At 41.1% G+C, this 20630-nt stretch overlaps 1 protein-coding gene across 1 annotated transcript in view; it reads left to right on the forward strand.

Annotated features, from left to right (window-relative positions):
- The first annotated feature begins 331 nt into the window (after positions 1–331).
- The window catches only part of ALG13 (ALG13 UDP-N-acetylglucosaminyltransferase subunit), a 31554-nt gene continuing 11255 nt past the window's right edge, over positions 332–20630 (forward strand). Inside the window, 21 exon segments of the mRNA XM_072043103.1 lie at positions 332–530; positions 734–896; positions 1106–1244; positions 3066–3175; positions 6625–6863; positions 7057–7140; positions 8411–8461; positions 9082–9128; positions 9963–10035; positions 11445–11526; positions 11859–11998; positions 12000–12057; positions 12941–12999; positions 13764–13872; positions 15089–15153; positions 16007–16107; positions 16809–16933; positions 17288–17525; positions 17688–17801; positions 18014–18170; positions 20141–20276. Coding sequence (XP_071899204.1) covers positions 450–530; positions 734–896; positions 1106–1244; positions 3066–3175; positions 6625–6863; positions 7057–7140; positions 8411–8461; positions 9082–9128; positions 9963–10035; positions 11445–11526; positions 11859–11998; positions 12000–12057; positions 12941–12999; positions 13764–13872; positions 15089–15153; positions 16007–16107; positions 16809–16933; positions 17288–17525; positions 17688–17801; positions 18014–18170; positions 20141–20276 — 2371 coding nt within the window. The 5' untranslated portion in view covers positions 332–449.

A 20630-nucleotide genomic window follows, 5' to 3' on the forward strand; every position in this document is an offset into this window, starting at 1 on the left:
ACTGTTTGCTTACCTGTATTCCTTTAATAAATTATAAACTTTGATTATAGTCCTGTTTTGAAGACTGAGCCATTTATAACAGCCTTTAAAGAAAAGGTGGCTGTGGTACGGGAGTGGCAGCTTGTGAGCGCACCCAGTACCAGTCAGGATATCAGTTACAGTGACTGGGCCCCGCTATTGCTAAAACAACACGTGGAGGGGGGGGGAAAAAAAAAAAAAAAAAAAAAAAAAAAAAAAACTTACAGAACTGAATCCTTTTTAAACATTTAGATTTTTTTCCCCTCTGTAAGTCACACCTACCCGTGCCCTTCGCTCCTCTGGAAGCGCAAGGGGCGGGGGCGGCGCGGAGCCGCCCCTCATGGCGGCGGCCATTTTAGGAGCGCCGCGGCGGGCTCCGCAGCGCTCTCTGGCGGCCTCCTGCCCGCCGCTGAGGCGCCCCGCGGGCGGCGATGAAGTCCGTGTTCGTCACCGTGGGCACCACCTGCTTCGACGAGCTGATCGCGGCCGTCTCCTCCCCGCCGGCCATGCGGGTGAGGCGGGGGAAAGCCCGGGCGGGCGGCTGGGGGTTGGGGGTTGTCCCCTCACGGCCGGCCTTACGGCGCCTCAGCGGGGCCCGCCCGCTGACACTGACTGGGAGGGGAGGGGGCGGCAGCCCTGTGCCAGACTGGGAGCAACTGGGAGCCGCTGGGAGCCCCGGTGTGCGAGCTGAGCCCTCCCGGCCGTCCCCCTGCAGGCGCTGCGGAGCCGCGGCTGCGAGCGGCTGGTGCTGCAGATCGGGCGGGGAGAGCTGGAGCCGGCCCCGCGGCGCGACCTGACCCTGACGCTGGACGTGTTCCGCTTCAAGGATTCGCTGGCCGAGGAGCTGCAGAGGGCCGACCTGGTGATCAGCCACGCAGGTAGACCTGCAGGCCCGCGGGCTGCCTGCCTTGTGCTCTCGGGGGAGGAAACCGTGGGCGAGTGATGTGTGGCTGTCTCTGGTGTGGGAGGTTAAGGTCACCAGCTAGAGCTGTGCGGGTGAAATGTGCACCTTCAGGAGTGTCTCGTGCTTCAGTGATGCTTCATCAGTCGGTGAGAGTGCTCGTAGTGTTTTCTGCTTCTCCTGTAGGTGCAGGTAGCTGCTTGGAGACTCTAGAAGAAGGAAAACCGCTCCTGGTGGTAATAAATGAAAAGCTGATGGACAACCATCAGCTCGAGCTAGCGAAGCAGCTTCACAGAGATGGACACGTCCTCTACTGTAACTGTAGGTACGGAGCCATTGCAGCTGTCCAGATTGAACACGCAGTGCTCAACACCATAACACTGTTATTACAGTATTGAGACTGTAACATGAAAACTTGCATCCTTTTCTGTAACAAAATCACATTCACTAAGTACCATAATAAAGTATCTTCACTGGGCAGTGAGGACTGGGCAGGGATCTCGGAGAGCTGCTCTTCTATTTATCTTCAGGGTAGATTTTCCATAGTGGATAGATTTTCCATAGTAGATAGTGGTTTATTGGTTTATCTTCCGAACTTCTCATTTTTTTTCACCAAGAGTCCTTTTAATTTATTGCTTTGAGAGCACATGTTTTCAGATTGGACAAACAGCAGTTTAAACCAAGTAGTAGTTGAATTTGGAAGTGTCAGGTCCACCCTAGAAGAACTTAATAACTTCTTTTCTCTGCCTTTTCTTACTTTTTGTTTAATTATTTATAAAAGTTTAGAAATACTACAAACTAGACCATCAGTTCAAAACCATAAGCCATAAGAAGTAACTTGCTCCCTGCAGACTTAGTTCTCCATTTCATTGTTCACCGTGTAGACTTCCCTCGTCTGAAAGTTGACTGCATAGATGCACTGCCATAAGGAAAATGTAACTATCTGGGGTATTTAGGGGGGGAAACAAAAACATAAGTGTCCTTGCTGATAAGGATCAGGAGACCATGTAGTTTTAATATCCTGTCTGCAGTAATCACATGCAGGTCAAGAACTTACGGTACTTGCTTATATTACATTCCCTCTAACACTGTTAATTACTTTGATTTGGGGAGGACCTGAATCATAAAGTTGCTCAGGTTGGACAAGACCTCTAAGCTCATCAAGTCCAACATTAACATAGAACTATAAAGCCTACCACTAAACTATATCCCTAAAATGCTGTAGATGCTAAGATGCTGTATGGTTTAGTAACTCTAAATGCATCTGTATTCCAAGTACTTACTTGGGTTATCCTTTTAACCCAACTTTCTGAATCCTTTTACATGGAGTTTCACAGACCTACTGTCTGTCACTTCAGGAGAAAAAAATACAGCTCCTTTTGTTTTTATTTATCCTGGCTCCTATTAGTTTCATTTGCTATCCTGGTTTTGCCTATATCTTGCTGTTTTCTCTTTTTTTTAATGGTTACTTATGATTCATTGTGCTCTGTAAATAACATGACCTGAAGATTAACTGAAGGCAGAGGAAATGCAACTCACATTATTTAGCCTGTATCTCGTTCCTTTGCCCTGCAAATAGGATTTTGCACGTTTCAGGAGAGCCTTCTGAAAAGAGTAGGCCTGACATACATTTATATTGGGCAAGTTTCTTAAACTTATTATCTTAGTGCTTTTGACAAGTTCAGCAACAGTAAGGAATTTTACTTTTTGTTGAACAGTGCCTGGCATTTGAGCCTTACTTGCAGTGTGATAATAGAAAGCTATCAGATAGATCTAACTGTTATTTCTGGCTATGTGCTGAGCGGAGAACTATGCCATGTGTTCAGGTAGGATGAATTTCCTGATATGGTTTACAGTGAAGATTCTCAGGCCTTGTTCAGCCTCCCAGCACTACAGCTACAAAAGACTAAAATGTTAGAGCTTGAGCTGGCCTGTAAAAGCTGTGATGTAAGTTGAAATTCTTTTCTCAGCAGTGCTGCCTAGAAGATAGAGCCCATTGGATGGTGGGGCCTTGTTCTCATTTCAGAATATGTCCTTATTTTTGTGTCAGTCTTAAAGTATGCGTGAACAGAAAGAAAATTGTGTGAAGAAAAAATCTCCTTTGGGATTAATATTTCTTGTATTTTGTTTTGGTCTGTTTTTACAGCACTCTTGTGGAAACATTGCAGTCAATGGACTTATCAACTTTGAAACCTTTTCCTCCTGGACAACCAGAAAAGTTTGCTTTGTTTTTGGACAAAGTTGTTGGGTTTGAATAAACAGCTCTGAGGAATAAAAATACCAGAATAAAACCTTTCTGCTCTCCTAGTGAGATCTTCCATGCTTAAAGATTACACCAACTGGGATAAACTCTTTATATTTACTCAAAGAAAATGCCTGTTAATATCAATATGGTTTCCTGTTTAGTTCCAGTACAAAGTAATCTAGCTTAATGCATCAAAGAGCACAATGCAAACAAGTGGGGTAAGTATGAACTCTGAATTGACTTTAGTTTCAGCTTTATTGAAATGAGTCATGAATGGCATGACCTGTGACAAACAAAGTCCTACAGAGAAAGCAGCTAGCATGATGGAAGGAGGAGGTGTTGTTAAACTGTTTGCTTGAAATAACTGAAAACGTGTTAGAAGAAGCAGCAAATGTGGACTTCTGGATTACTTCCTTCATTTGCTAATATAAACGCATCCATGCTAGAAGAGTTGCTGATAAGGCAAGAAAGAGATGCTGCAGAAGAAACAAGGAAATACCTGACCTAAGGAGATACCATAAATGAAGGATGTGAAGTAATGGTTAGTTCAGCTGGAACACTGTGAAGGCAAATGCTGACGATTGAAGTGCTGAACACTGGACAGCATACCTAGCATCCAGTCCCACTGGTTTTTACTACAGTTAAGGCTAAAGCTAGATCAAACCCTGGTGTAAGAAAGGAATCATTCTTTGCAACAAACTTGCAAAAGGAAGAACCATTGTTTTCATTGTTCACATTGAAAGGGTAATTCACTATTTCAAAATTTTGCTGCAGAAGAAGTGTTTGTAATTTTTTCCTTTGAGTGATTCTTTACACAGCTGTAGTTCTACCAGTGCTTCCAGTTTAATTAAGTAATGGCTATAACCGTGAACAAAAGTTAATGCATACATATAAAAAAAGAGTGCTATCCATTTATGACTGGTTAGGCTTGATCTTTTTCCAGTTTCCTTGGGTTACTTTGAATGTGCAACAAATATGTGAAATATGTTTATTTTGAAGGATTGAAGGGTATTTTTATCAAAATCATGATGTTTTTATTAAATAAATGATATTTTTAACTGATTTTGTATGTGTTCTGTGACTGGTTCAGAAACTATTTTCTTTTACCCAAATGCAAATAATGAATTTCTGTGAATAAACTCACTAAAAGCATACAATACTAATTCATAAATGCAATTTATTCTCCATTTAATATTTTTTATATATATATATATATGCTTTAAAGATATTTTGGAACATGTAAAGGCCAGACATCCTTACACTATTGTTAGCTATTTCTAACTTGAGCACGCAGTATTAAAGCAAGACCTCTCCCTCAGAACGTTGGATAGCCTCACACCCAAGTCTGCTCCCGTGGACTGACTGCAGTTAGTAGCTCTGACCAGTTTTGCTACTGCAGTACTGACCTGCATGTTTCTGAGAATACAGATCACAATTATTGATTAAGTAACATTTGACTTTTGGACTGATACAGACTGAAGTGGGAAACTAGAGGTAATTGTACTAGATTGAGAAGAGAAAGGATATTCCTATAAAATAAAGAAAATCGTCTTCTGAGAAGTCAAAAAGAACAGGCACAGATGCACTCCCAAGAGTGAAATAGAACTTCAGCAGCCTGCGTACTGTGAGCATGAACACAGCTTACAGAACAGTTGAAGGAAGGGAGGAGAAACGGGATCTCTGCTGGTCAGGAATTAGCTGGTTTATATCTGTGGAAAGAAAACCAGGGCTCTGTGTTTCTTTTTCATTTAGGTAAGCAACTGTCCAGTTGACCACTCAGTCAGAATCCAACACTGGGCATCTCACCCAGCTTTATCAGAGTGTGGAAGTTAGCAAGTGAACTGTAGACAAACAGATGTGCTCACGTTGCACCCACATGAGCTGAGTTTACTAAAATGAGACTTCACAATAGTTTCTAGCATTAGAATCAATAGTTTCTGTTGGCATGACTCATAAAAAGCATGTACTGAGACTAAAAGTACAGGTTTGCATCTTGCAAACCATTTTGCATTTCCTTGTATTGGAGAAAATATGAAAAAATATGATTTTTTTTTTTTTAATTTCCTTTTAAACACTTCCTAAACAAAAATCTGACCACTCAGGCAGGCAAACGGAGTAGGTAAAATGTCTAGGTCAGTCTTTCATGCTAGTACAGCGGTTTGCTCTGTTCTAACTCAAGGAACCATCTAATTTCTGTGGCAGGCAGAAATTTACCTCACAAAATCCTCCCTGAGTTGGCAATTCCAGTGAGGAGGACAAGCTAAATTACTTCTTAACAGACGGCACACATGTAATGGTTTCTTGACTATATTTGCCTAGCACTAGTGGAAATAAGTTGTCCTCGTTAATGTCCCTGCTGCGTTCTGCAAATAAGCAGATGTCTTCAGCTCTCGCCTCACATAGTTACACAAGCACCAAAAAGAGAATTTAAGAAGTGAGAGATTTCAGCCCCTCTTAAAGGAAAGGGGAAGATGGTGAGGCTGAGTGGGAGAAACTGAGCTGAAAACCTACTGCCAAGCTGCTAAGTGACTTGCCTGGTTTGGGGCAATTAACCCACTCTTAAAGTAAAACCTGGCCTATAGGAGAGGAGTGGGGTTGAAAACACAATCCATTTACATTATTTTATTCCATTATTACTTCCACTGGACTCCTGTAACGTGAAACACCTTTCCTGACCTACGCTGACCGGAGCTTTGCATTTCAGGTACAGAAATGTACTACCAATGTAGTTAGGTAAATATTTTTAAAAACAGAGGATTTACACTTAATGTTTATGCAGGTGTGGTCGGTGCCAATTGCCCGTTCTGTGCGTACATTATCTGGTATTTTTTGTTGCTGTTGCTGAAAACAAGCAAAATAAACTCATGGGTGCTTCTGGAGCCCATGCACAATTCTCTTAATCGGATCAGGCACAAGGGCTATAAATAAATAATTATGAAATAATTGGAATAAATAAAATAAATATGTAATTGGAATTAGTAAATATATAAAACAATTGGAATATATAAAATAACTTGAATATATATATATATATATAATAATTGCAATATGCAATGTGGCATACATATCTGCGAGTGCTTTTTTTTTTTTTTTTTTACCGATCCCCGAAATTCTCCCCACCTATCTCATTAGCAGTTGAGATTTTCGCTCCCTTCACACCGGTTTTAGTGCAGTTATTTCGCCTTCACCCCCAGCACCTCATTTGCAGCCCAGGCAGGAGGCTGGGGACAAGCCCTGGCCGCTGTCCCCCGCCGCACGCACTGTCCCGGACGGGCACATGGCGCAGGCAGCAGCTTAGCGCGCCCCCCTCTCCCCCAGGCAGACCAAGAAGCCCCCCATTAACCAGGCCGAATATTTGGGGCATTTCAGGGACATTTCGCTTAGGGGGAGTGAGGCGGCCCCTACCAGGCGCGAGAACACCTGGGCGGCCCGTAATTAGTTCACCCCCCCTCCTCATTAGCTCCGCCACCTCCCCCCCTCCTCATTAGCGCCTCCACCCGTTCCCCCCAGTACGAGCCCCGGCCTCCCCCCCGCTGCCTCTGCCACCTCCCAGGGACGATGCAGAAGGGCTGGAAGAAGTACTTCGGGCAGAAGTCCCTCAGCGAGGTGACCATGGACGAGTACCTGGGCAGCCTGGGGCTGTACCGCAAGCTGACGGCCAAGGACGCCTCCTGCCTCTTCAGGGCCATCTCGGAGCAGGTAGGGTCGGCAGGGACCCCCAGGGGCTCGGCCTCTACCCCATGAGGTTGCCCCTTCCATCCCCAAGTAGCTCCCAGCCTCCTCCCAAAGGCAGCCGTCGAGGCTCTGAGTAATAAAGCCCAACGGGAATTCACCCCCCCAACTTTCTCCTTCATTCTTACCTGTAATGTTATTTATTTATTTTTTTTTTCAGCTTTTTTCATGTCAAATCCATCACATGGAAGTTAGGAAAGCTTGTGTCTCATTCATGAGGCAAAACCAGCGTAACTTTGAATCTGTAAGTAAATGGTGGGTTTGCTGGGTGGTTTTCAGATAGGCATTTAGGAAATAATGGGGCAGGGGGTTCTCCATATCAGCCCCCAGGATGTGTGAAATGGCGGTGGCTGCCTGCCCTCCCTGAGCTGCAGTCCTGACAAGTTTTATTTGACCTGATACCTCAGAAAGCCCTGAAATCAGTCCACTTGCTAATTCCCAGGCTTCTTGTTAAGCAGGCAGTAGGATACTAGTCAGCTGTGCAGCTTATTCTCTGGCACAGCCATTTTTTGAGTTATGTGAGAAACCTTTAGGACTTTGGAGTAAGAAAGGAACACTAAAACAAGGTAGAGTGCTCCTGAGTGTGTTTAGTCATAGCACAAAATCCTGGTTGTATTGCTTTGGTTCCCTGCAGGTGACCCAGGGAATACCAGAGGTGCTATGTGAGGGCTCCAGTTTGGCTGATTAAAGCTAGGGGTTTTTCTGGTGTTAGTCAGGGTTTGGTTCCTGCTTGCAACAGTGGGATTTTTTTTTTAAAGTATAGTCACGTTCTCTCTCAATTTTTCTATCAGTGCTGAGGTGCTTTTGTTATTTGTAGTCACGGATAGGAACTCTCTAAGCAGATCCCAGGGTGTCAGCAGCAGAGAAACTTGTTTCTCAAAACCCCATTAGTGCTTTGAAACAACTCTGTGCTGGAAGAGGAGTCAAGTGTTCCAGTGACCCTTTGAAACACAATTTGTAAATGGCCCAATAGAGTAGCTTTGGATTTTATGAGACTTTATGAATCTTAATTCTTCTATATTGACTGAGTTTTACAACGCTCTGTATGTCTTGCACCTGGCTTACTTGCAGCTACCCTTGGGCTAACAGGTGAGGTGGCATGTGCTTGCATCTGAGGCAGTTGTTTAGAATAAAAAGTCTTTTTCTTTTTGGCTTGGGATCCCATGTATCTGATGTTGAAAGGCTGTTTGGACTTGAAGTGCAACAACTGAGATACGTTTTCATGGGTTGTGTGCTTGTTTTGTTTCTCGTTCCCTGTAATCAGTTATGTACTTAAGCTATGAGGGAAATAAGTTGCTGAGTAATATTCAGACTCATATTCCTAAGAGATACCAAAGAACTTGGTATTTGTACACTGGTACCTGAAATCAGCCCCTATGCCCTGTGGCAGACCCTTGGTCAGACCACAGCCCTTTAGAACCCCAAAGTGATTGGAGTTGGCAGGCCAATTTAGGTTTAAATATGATTATTTTCATCTAGCTAAGTTTTTTATATCTGTTCTGTTTTTTTGAAAGTATGTGGAGGGGTCATTTGAGAAATACCTTGAGCGTCTGGGAGATCCAAAGGTAAGAGTCATCTATTACTACTTGTGGAGGTATTAAAATCTGAGATAGCTAGAACAGGGAAATAATGGGGTGATGGTTTCAACTTTTTAAAGGAGCCATCTATGCAGGTTGTGCAGTAAAGATGAGACCTTTCTTGCAGGTGTTATTTGTAGTTGTAATTTCCTCTTTTCTTTAGAAGGGGAAAAAAAAATGGAAAACGTGGACTGTACCTCAAATATTTATTGAGCTTTTCAGCTTCTTTTTTATTTGAATGCTAGTTTTCAAGCCTGAGGTTAAGTCTTATTTTTTCTAGACTTTTTAACTAGTAAATGTGGCGAATTGCGGCAGGCTCTGAAACAATGGTTATTGAAAAATAAATAAAAACAATCAAGTGATGTCCTTGAGCACCTGGCAGAGCTAGTTCCATCTTTAGCTGTCAGCCTGGTTATCGTGGCCATATTCTATTGCAGATATCTTCCCCCCCCCCCCCCCCCCCCCACCCCAGATCCTTGTCTCTACTCTCAATAATGTCATTGTCTGTTAGTTGTCAGTTTGTTATAATACTATGGAGGGCTAGTATAGAGTTCCTAGTGTTGAAAATGTCCCTGCTACCCCTCATGTAACTTCCTAATTTTGCATAGGAAAGTGCTGGCCAGCTGGAAATAAGTGCTTTATCAGTGATCTACAAGTAAGTGTCTTTTTCTTAGGTTTCATTTTGTTTCAGTCTTAAAAGTTTTTGGGTTCTGGCCTACTTCTCCAGAACCTTTTATATATTTGTTGCTGAAACCCATTTTGTGAAATGTGGTAAGAATGCCATCCTACTGAAGTTACTTAAACTAACGTGTAAATGGGTGCCATCACAATTACTGTGTTAATAGTATGGATTAAGAGGCAGGTCAGTTTCCAGGGATGTTTATTTGATTTCTTTTCACTAATATTAAACTTAGTCAAGTGTTTCCTTCTAGTGGCTGAAGAATGGAGAGCATATGAAAGAAGTAGGAGCTGTGTGTGGTGGAAACACTGTGGTAGCTTCTTAAAACTCAAGTAGGTGTTCTTGAAGGCTCTGGTAATGAGGAGCAAGTACTGAACAAGTATCTGCTGATTAAAAAGAACCGCTTTACAAACTGGTTCTGTTCCAGTACTAAAAGAGCAAAGAGAACTTTTGCAAGCATTAAGTTTCCTATACTGAGCCTGTAATGCTGAAGTGTGACTGAATCACCTGGACTGAATTGTCTTGATGGCCAAGCACCCTGCCACTGGCATAAGTACTTGACCTAATATGACACGTCTTAATCAGTGATCAGATGTAACTGCCTTTCCTAGATGCTTTTCCTCAAGATGAGTCTTACTCCCCCCAAGCTATTGCTTTATGATGGCATTAATTTATCAGGGAAAGTTTTCTGCTTGAGTTTTTCCTCTGTAAACCTACAGTGGATTCTCCAGACAGCTCCCTTCAGCCTTTTTCATAACAAGATTCTAAAAGTGTGCTCTTTCAAGTCTTCTTTTTCCTCTGCTTACCCAGTCGAGACTTTATTCTGTACCGGTACCCTGGAAAGCCACCCACTTATGCTACAGACAATGGCTTTGAAGACAAGGTGAGGAGAAGTGAGGCAATTTCCTACTCCTACCCCTGACTCCCAGATACCTCCAGACCCATGTAGTTGTGAAAGTTTGTCACTGGAATTGTGCTCTAACTCCAGTCAAGAGTTCTGGCATACCAGAACAAGCCCCCAGAGCTGACTTCAGCTCCTGGAGACAGCACAGTATTGACATGACTTAATCAAATTACAGTAGGTTTGCTACCGGGGATGGGTTGTGTGCTGTTCCCTTGCCGATCTTTTTTATTATTCCAGCTTATTGTTGGAAATGAATTTAATTAGGAATGGAAGAGCTGACTTCCAGAATATTCTTTCATGTTTCTCAAATTTTGCGGAGTAAGAACACTTCCCAGTGGAAATCAGACTGATGTGACTTGGTAGAATGAGATACCTGGATTGAGTTGCTGAAGAGCAGAACAAGATTTAGCGTACTGGCGAGGATAAAGTGTTCTCCTCGCTGTGTTATCCACACTGCCTTTTTTCTGGAAGTTGAAGTGTACAGTTTTTCTTTGTCAACAGGGAATGTTAACAGAAATAGATTAATCTGACAAATTGTTCAATTTTTCTGATGTTCAAGTGGAGCCCATTGTGAATGGGAGCTAATGGAACAGCTTATCTACTCAATTATTCTGGGGAGGGAGATTTTTTTCCTTGTAGTTTCCAACATAGCTTAATCTAAATTCAAAATTCATTAACTTTAAAAATCAAGCAGTGTTTTCTAAATGGGTCACTGGGAGGCACCCTTGCTGGCCCTGTGCTGCCAGCTGCCTGAGGGCTTCTGCCTGTTACAGGTGGCTATAGTCACACCTTGAGATAAGGTTTGGTGGTGTACATCTACTGTGTGCATCAACACATCTGTTGTGGAAAGCATGTGCCTATTTGAAAAGGCAGCATAATAGTGCTTAACAGGATCAAAGCTTTACTGGGGGCTGGAGTAGTAGATGTTCTTCTAGTCCCTCAGGTATGGAAGTGTGCCTTTGATCCTTGGTCACTGTACTTAAGGGATTCTGCACTTAATGGCTTGTATTTTAATACAAATTTAATGGTAGTTCTACATGATTATTTAATTTATGGGAAGTTTAAATGGTAATACTTCCTCTTAAGCAATTGACTGTTTTGAGCTTAACTCTGAAACCAACTCTGTTTCATGTTTAATTCAACATGATAAACAAAGCAATGGATTTTGTTTGTATAACAGATGAATTTATATACTGACTTTGTGTAGGCTTCAGTTTTAAGCAAACCTGCAGTTCTTCCATTTTTCTGTTTAGAATACTTATAGTTTTCTTGGTGGGTTTGTGTTGCCTTTAGAATAAAAGAATAATGCTCTCGAGCTAGAATATCAAATAGATAGTTAGGCTTTATGTCACTCTGTTCTTAAAGAATTTTTAAAATTATTTTCCCAGATACTACTGTGCTGTTCCGGCAATGGCCATTATGACTCTGTGTATACAAAACAATTCCAGGCAAATGCTGCTATTTGCCAGGGTAAATTTGATTTTTTTTATTTTTTTTTCTCCTTATGAAAGAATTATTTTCATATGTTTATAGGCAGTGTTTATTCTGGTTTCCAGGGGTGGGGAGGAGAGAGATGGGGAAGCTCCTTTAATGTATACTATCTGTTAAGTGGAATATGGGACCAAATGACCTCCAGAGGTCTTTTCCCACTTGAATTATTTTATGATCTCCTTAATTGAATTTAATATAAGTAGTGCCTTGTTAACAATAGATGATATCTGAGGATATGCTTACATTGAACGCTGCAGCTGTTATGCTTTTGGTGTTATCTTTATTTTTGAGCTTTGTGTTGATTTGTCCAGCTGTATTATATGAGATTCTGTACAAAGATGTGTTTGCCATGGATGAGGAAGAATTAAGGTCTGCAATTGAGATGTTTCGGAGTGGATCCAAGAAGAACAGAAACAGTGGCTCTGTAGGAAGCGAGGATGTAAACTTTGATTGTCTTCATGAAAAAGTACCCAGAAATCCATCAGAAAAGAGGTAGTATTTGGGGAGGGAGTATGGTCAAAGGGAAATGTGCAAAAACTGCAAATAGCAGTGGGTTAAGTCTGACTTCCCCAAGTTTCTTCAAATGTGCGGGGGTACTCAAGTTTTTTTCCTATCTCATGCCAACAGAAAGCTGAGGTGTATTGTGGAAGAAAAAACAGTATGCTTTCCTTAGGGCTTGAAAGTGTCCTGAAATTGAATATCACTTGCTGCTAGCAATGTTACAGTTGCATGTGACACTAAAATGAAAGCTTATTTGTAAATAAAGTAGTTCTGTATATCATCAGAGTACTCTCGGTGAGAAACTTATACTATTGCCTCTACAGAGCTATAAGGGCTTAAAAAATAGTACTGAGAGAGCAAACTGTTTTTTTCCCTTTTTTAGATGGAATTATATCCCTGTGTAAACAATCAAATTGTGACATTATTCCGGTCTATTGGATGACTGGGTTGAGGGAAATAGTATACCTACTGAAACCCTGGCATCCTTTGTTGATCAAGTCACCAGAAGGTCCTGAAGGGTGGCTGTTACCATTAGTGAATGCTTGCTGATGGCATTGGTTTTATAGTATATGCAACAGGGTGTTGTGATACTCAACAGAGCAAGAATTCAATTGCATTCAGTGGGATCATCTTCAACCCTTTGAAAATTCAAGCAGTAGCCACTTTTAGCGGGTAGGTGTTGAACAGGTGAAGGTCATGTTCTTGAAACTAGGAAAAGTCTTGTTCCTGTACTCCACTGAAGCCTTTGTTTTGGGCAAAATCTACCACTTGATGGCACCATGGGGCTTTTTTCGGGTTGTGTGAGCAGTTAGTTAGTTAATCCGTGTTAGAAATTATGCATTTCATCTTTTGTAATTTTATTTTAAATTGCTTAGAGGTGACAACTGGGAAGGCAACGATGCTGACAATCCAGTGGAAGATAAGTTCAGACAAGGCACTGAAGAATCAAAGGTTTGGCAATTAGGGAAGAATTCTCTGGGGGGAGGGGAAAGGGGAAATGTTTTATTTCCTACTTTTGTTGTAGGATGTTACTCCTTTGTTAGGGGTAAACCCTAAGTTCTACTTTTAAAAGGTGACTTTGGAAAATGTTTTTTCTTCCTTCCATTCATCTTTTGCTTTTGCCATTGATTTTTTTTTTCTTAAACTGGCTTAAACACCTTCCTGAGATTCTCTTGTACTATTTCAGCTGATCTTCTTCGCCCCCCCCCCCCCCCCCCCCCCCGAGATGGAGCTTAGCAGGCATTTTATGGTCTGCTGTTTACTTGTCCCAGAAGTGGTTTAAATCATTTCACTTTCATTGTGAATACAGTATAAATAGTTTTTTCTGGAACAGGCTTTAAAAACTCTCCGGAGACCTGGTTTCAGATATAACAAGTGAAATTCCCACCAGCTTGGAAGCTGTGATTTCTAGCCATGATGTCTACCTAATTTCCTTCTTTTTGAGTGAAGAGCATGCTGAATGTTTAATTCAAACATTGAGCAGACAAACTACAAAGAGGTCGAAACTAGGCTCAAGAGTAACAATCTCTAATGCTTAAATGTTTGTTGATATTCTTGGGTGTTATGCTCAAGGCAAATACAGTAGATGTGAAAAATGTGGGCAAAACATATATATATATATATCTTAAAATGGTCCACTGATGTTTGTAGGACAGAGACTATGCTGAGTGCTTTAAATGTGTTTGTTAATGCTTGTCCATTTTGACTCTTTCTAGCCTCCAGAAAATTCCTCAAAGATGCCTTTCCCCTATAAAGTGCTAAAGGCGCTGGACCCTGAGATCTATCGAAATGTGGAGTTTGATGTTTGGCTGGATAGCAGAAAAGGTACCTTTAAAACAAAAAAAAAGTTTTCTGTAATAGACTCAGTGTTTAAATTGATGGATCTGAAATGTATGCCACCTGTTTCAGCATAGAAATATGCAGGGTACTGGTTAAACCAGTAGATATATCTAGGTAGTGCATCTTCTCACCAGGCTTCACTTTGAACCATTGAATACACTGCTTCTGACACTGTGTAAAGTTGCAAAAAAAAAAAAAAAAAAAAATATGATGTGATACTTACGTGATACTTACTAGCTATAAAATAGGAAATAAAGGGACTGAGCAGAATATGGAACAACTCTGTATTATCACTGTTATCTTGGGAGTCATCCAAATTTCTGTTTGGATGGTTGTTGTTTTTAAGCAGAGTGTATGTGAGGACTTATGTTTTTTTAAGCTCTATTCTGGTTTCAGAGTTCTGTAGTCACAAAAGTCTCAAATTTAGTAGTGAGATATGTTAAATGAGATTAGTGGCTTTTTGTTGTGTTTTTTTTTGCTTCCCAGTTTTCCTGGGCTTGAGCATCCAGGGGAGACTTCATGGTCTCTGTGGCTTTGGGTACATGTAGGTTGCTGCTTTTTGGCAATACACTGTGGCTGATACATAAAGAAGTTATCAAGAAAGATAAGTTTTGAAGTCATGTTTGATGGATGTCTGACCTGAAGTGCTTTGCATGTGGAAGACCTCCAGCATCTTACAATTGCATAAGCAATAATGAGGGTCATTAAAAGTACTGGAACATAGTATAGTAACTATGTATGGTGAATACTGAGGTGCGGAGAATCTGAGCAAGGAATGTAGAAAAACCTATTGAAATCTAGTAGCAAGGGAGACTTCAGGAGTGTTAATAATACCTCATTTATGACAAGTGTCACCAGTACTCCAGCAAGATAAGTCCAGTATTCTTGATACTAGGATTGGTATTAAATGCAGGATTAACTCAGTACCATCACAAAGGACGTTGTAGTATTGAAGTAGTGCAAGTTGTGCATCAGCTGGATATTATTAATTTCCTGGGACTTATCCAGGTTGTGGTCTCAGAATATCTACGGTTACTTTAGTGTTACTAAGGGGAATGTTTAGATATGCATAGGAAGTATTAACTCAATTGGCCTATATCTAGTAGTTGGGTGCCTTTGTGAAGTACTTACAGGATACATGAAGAAAGAACAGTGTTTTATAGGCTTTTTCCTTTTTATTTATTTATTCATTTATTTTTAGAGCTTCAAAAAACTGACTACATGGTGTTTGCTGGGAGACAGTACTATTTAGGAGACAAGTGTCAGGTTAGTACTCAAAGGAGATTCAGTTATGATAAATCATTAAAAATGCTTCAAGTGGAGTATGTTAAGCTATGAAATTGCTTCATAGAATTTTCCAAGGCTTTTCTCATTCTCTTCTTGCAGCTATTAATCTGACTTCCTTTTTAATTAAATTTCTGCCTAAAATCTTCATTTAGACATAGGGTGTGGAAGAAAAGCTACTTGGAAACATGCTGCGAAACAGTGATATAATTTTCTTTGAGTCTAGGTGTTCCAGACTGAGAGCTCAAAATGTAGAGGGGGTACATCTGAGATAGTTGTCTAGATTTTTTTCACTGGGGGTCACCAGCAAGTCTGACTGGTCTTCCATCTCTCAAGAGTAACATAACAGATTTTAAGTTACTTTTTCTGTACATGAGAGGGGAGAGAAAGTGAAGAGCAGCCAGGAGATGCTGAAAGCAAGGCTAACTTTCTTTGTTTCCATGTTGTATGTAGTGAAGGCTTACCTCAGAGCATTATTTAAAGAAAAATATGCTGATGACTCATTCAGTGACTTGCTTCTAGCTGACTAGAGCTTTTTATTTTCTGGTCTACCCAAGTTTTTATACATGTCTTCTGTGTTGCTTACCTGCTTGGCACAGTGTGTAACAAGTTAGAAGGCAGAAATCTTAACTCAAAATCTGATTTACAAGAATCATGACAGTTTAAAAGTTACTTGCAGGACTGTTTCTTCTCCTTCCTTCATCCCTTCAGTTAGTACATTGCTCTCCATGTACTATCAGCTAGGAGCAGCCTTTGCTGTTAGTGGTTTGTAGACAGTATTTAGCACCTTGATGCTCTCTAGCCTTTTTTCAAGCTTCCCTTGTTCTCTCTCCAGGTGCGTCTGGAGCCTGCAGGTAAGTATTACAATGCTCATATCCAGGAAGTTGGGCAGGATGGCAACACAGTGACTGTGTTCATTGAGGAGCTGGCAGAAAAGTAAGCAATATGGTGACAACTTCCTTTGAACTCTTTTTAGTTGAATGTGGGTTCACAGATGCTTAAAATAGGGTTGTTAAGATACTTCAAGAAGAAAGGAGAAATGAGGCCTTTAAATACCAAGTGTGGCTAACAGGGAGATTTACTCCCTTGTTGGTGATGACTTTTCAACTGGAATGTTGTAGGGAACCTTTTTTGTGTTTTTAATGGCCAAAATTGTTTCTGTGATGCTTTTTGTGAAGTCTTGCTCTTCTCTAGAATGTGAAAGTGGTCTTTACAGGTCTGGTGTAACTCATGGGTAGCAAATTACCTTCTGTTTCCAGTTTTTCTAGAATTTTTATGTTGTACCTGCAAAAGCAATTGGCACTTCTAATGAGTCCCATCAGTTTCTCCACCTTGTTATTCAAAGCATTCACCCTCCTCCAGATCTACAATTTTGCTTATCTACATATTGCAGAAATTCTGTCTTGTCAGATGCTTTCAGGTGTACCTCTGAAGGTATACAAATGTAGGGAGGAAAGAGTTGACCTGCGAATTAAGTGTTGAGATTGAATTTTAGCTTACAGTTTTTGATATGCAAAATACACAAGTAGCAGTAATTCATGCTTTGTTCTGGAGAACAGAACTTTTATTATTCTGGCAAGCTCCCTGAACTTTTTTTTATCCTTGCAGTACTGCTAATGTGAATGCTTCTCATGCAGGCATACTGTTCCCTTGGCAAACTTAAAGCCAGTGACACAAGTGGCACCTGTCCTTGCTTGGAATGTGGTTCCCGGCCGAAAGGGAGGAAGCTACCAGAAAATAGGTGGATACTTCTCAGGAATAGGTTTGTATAAGTTCTCCATGGGCATTCTTCCTCTTTAGAAAGAGGTAGGGTGGGGATTGACCAATTTTAGTAGTAGCAGTTTCTGAATATTGAGAAAGTGACTTAACTGAGCCTGTGGTATAAGATCTAGTTGTAACAGGGGTTTTGTGTGAAGTGATCCATCATACAGAAAGATAAATTTTTACTTTGTAAAATAGCAAGTCCATTGAAAATACACAATGGGATTAATATTGCTCAAAATTGCCAAGAAAAAAAATCTGGCATTTGAGAACCACGTGTAGAGGTCTATGAACCAGGAAGCATGCCTTGTTTAAGATGTAAACCTGTCTCTTCTGTCCTCAACTGAAACTGCAGAAATGGATATGAAAACACGGAAGAGATTGCTTAAGAAAGTTCGTGGAAAGGAAGTCTTTATGACTGTGGCTTATAGCAGGGGTCAGCCCATTCTTCCACCCCGGCTACAGCATGGTGTTCCTTCAGGGCGCTCTTCTCCAGTTCACTGCTCGCAGGGTGGTGGGAACTTGGCACCTTATGACCTCTGTCATCCTCAGAATTCTGCTCAGAGACATAACCGTGGATTTGGGATGCCAAGGTATGAGGCATTGGAAACCTGTCTGAGGTCACCACTTGTTTTGTTTGTTCTTGCTGTGGATTAGTTAGGAGAGAGCTTGTGCTATTTCATAGATAAAACTACAAATGAGTTCCATCTGAGAGGCACTTCCTGGTAATTGCACCTTTTACCCTTTAAACTTAGGGGATCTGGCCGATTTATAAACAGGCACAACATGGTTGGCCCTCAAATAGCATTCTACCCCAGTCCAGGAAAGAGATGCTATCAGAGCTATGACAATTTCTCCTGCAGGTCACGGTAAGTGAATATCAACCTCTCTACAAAAAATTGCTCTACAAGAGTTGGGGAGGTTGCTGGGAGAGGGCTGTGGAGGGCTGAGTTGGTTGTTAATGGCACAATGGTAAACACTGGGATTACTGTGCCTTTCCAAAAAGAGTTAAAATTGAGCAGTGAAACCAAGGTGAAGCTCCAGTAGTGGTGATTCTTAACCACCTTTTTCACTTTTAAAGTTCATACAGCCGTAGCCGCCGTCAGATGCAGTGTGTGAATAAAGAATGTCAGTATGGATTTGTACCGGAGAATGGAGAGGAGCCTCAAGGATCAGAAGAAACAATAACTTTCTATGAAATTGAAGAAGGGGATGAAAGTGCTTTTCCTGCCTTACCAGTAAGTTATGAACAATGTATATGTTAAAGCTCAAAGCAAAAAAAAAAAAGGCCGAACAAATGCACAGTATTTCTTCACCTAATTTCACAGCATTTATTTACTTAATTATTTTTCCTGGAATAAGTTTTAGCAGTCAACACATTTGGGGTAGGGAAGGCTGAAATGGATCTAGATCCTGTAAAAACCTGCTTAAAACATTAATTTTTCTGGCCTTTCTCCTTTTTCACTTATACCCCTTCTTCCCCCAGCAGTGTTTTCTCTTTTTAGCATGCTTTGATAAAGGTAGGGTCATATTTCTTTCTTCTACTGCAGTTTGAAAACAATGTTTAGGGAAAAAATGCCTTCCTACTTTGGATGTCTGTCTAGTTGTAAATACTGTGGGAGAGTAAGTGCTTCAGTTTGCCACACCATAATTTAGGATTTTTGTAACTAGATTCAAAAACTGTAGTGATGGCCTGGATTGGTCCTATGAATTTATAGTTGTGATGTTTTGGGCTAACATGTTAGTGAAACTTTTTGGATTTCTCTATTTCCATAAATTTAGCTTCCTTTAAAACAATACTTGTTATGTTATTAGGCTGTAGATAAAAGTAGCACAATACAGTCTTGAACTTTTAACAATCAATTTTTTATTCCGATTTTTAGCTATGCAATCTAAGCTCAGTACAAAACCGGGTGCACTACAAAAACGAGTTTATTTTAGTTATCTGAGCAGGAAGACAATTCTTCTAAAAACAAGCTTGAAATTTTATGTTGAAGCAGTGACCCTCACAAATTTCAAGTCTTTTTTTTTTCATTTTAATGAAATGAAGGAGAACTCACTCACAATTGTTTCAGCAGCCTTTTTTTTATTCACCTGCCTTTACAAGATCTGTGATCTTTACTCTTATTTTCCTCCAAGTCTGTCAAAGAGTTAGGACAGATTATCTTGCAATAATTCTTCTCCTGCCCCCAGCCCCTGAAATCAATGTAGTTTACTAGCTTGCTTTTCCTCCCTATTGCTAAACTATATACTCGCAGCGGCAAGTGAATAGTTTTCATGTTTGTTCAGCCACTCTGTTACTGTCAATGCCAAAGTCTTTTCTCTGTCTTTTCCTTGTCTCCTTTACCAAAGGAATTTAATATGTCCTGGGGAAAAATGCATCTTGCAGAAAACTTGGACTTGGCCATCGTGCTAGAGGCCTGGTGGGAGAACCTTCTGACTTACCACCTGTACTTCACCTTTGGAGGTCTTGCAAGGCTCTCTGAGCACTCTGTTGATCTCAGAGTCATCATGTCTTCTGAGGAGAGTTTTGAGTGTCACCTTAGCCATCACAAAAGAGTGAATCACCTCCTTTTACTTATGCTTCTCATAATCCTGTGTTCCTGCTTCAGAGAACTCTAGATCTTAACATGTCCAGCTAAGGACTGACTTCCATGCAAAAACAAGTGGCATGTAAAGCTTTACAAGAGTCTCGTGGGAAACCTGATAGGCACTGCTGCCTGGAAGTCAGGCATGTGTGCATCAGTCTCTCTAGTGTAGAGACCATGGGGCAACTTCCAGCTGTGTGGTATCCGAGCTGATTAGTCGGTAGGAATGCCTAGGGTGAGGAATGCAGGAGTATGTGCTGGAGGTTGGGGGTCCTGGTTGCTGGCTGGTGTCTGCTCCCTTCTTCTCAGTGTTGTTTGAACCTGATGCAAAGCCGGCTAAACTCTAGATGAAAGCAACTTGAATATATTGTATAGGACAGCTGTAGGTCTTCAAAGATAAATTACCCAAAGTATGCTGGCAGAACAAAAAGTGAAGGAAAGAAGTGTCACACAACTGCTTTGCTACATGCAGGGTACACAGGGACTGTAATTCTAGTAAGCTGTGATTGTAGTAAACTTTGGTCTGCCAGCCTGTTTCTGCAGTTTTTTTTGTGGGTGTGTATAGAACATGGAAAGGCTTAAACTACTTGTAAATGCACACTTCTGACTTCTCTTTTTAGAGCCAGGGTAGCCCTACTCCTATTGTCCACAGTCCTGCAGGGTTTTGGGTAGCAAGGAGAGGCCCAAACTCTGTTCCAGTCAGCAAGCAAACCCTGAATTCGTCAGAGGAAGATGTAGAAGAAATATGTGAAAATGGTGAGTTCTTAAATAATTGTTGGGAAGAGGAAAAAGACTGGTTCAGATAATCTGTGGTGTGCTTTTGATTAGACAGGGTTCCTTAGGTCTCCTAAAGATCTGTTAATTATGAGCTTTGAACATGCACGCATGATTCTTTATTCATTGTCTGATAAAAATGTGTTGCTGTTTCATTCAAGCTTGCTAGGACATCAACCTTCTGATACATCCATCTTTTGATGGGATAGGTCTGTAGCAAGCCAAGCTGCTGCATAGTGTTTGGAAATAGCAAAACTTGGTAACAAAATGAGGGAGGGAGTGGTGTCTGCAGAAAACAAGGTGATAATGAAAGCAGCTCAGCTGACAAATGCACTG

Source organism: Anas platyrhynchos, chromosome 10 (genome assembly GCF_047663525.1).
Source record: "Anas platyrhynchos isolate ZD024472 breed Pekin duck chromosome 10, IASCAAS_PekinDuck_T2T, whole genome shotgun sequence".
NCBI lineage: Eukaryota > Metazoa > Chordata > Aves > Anseriformes > Anatidae > Anas > Anas platyrhynchos.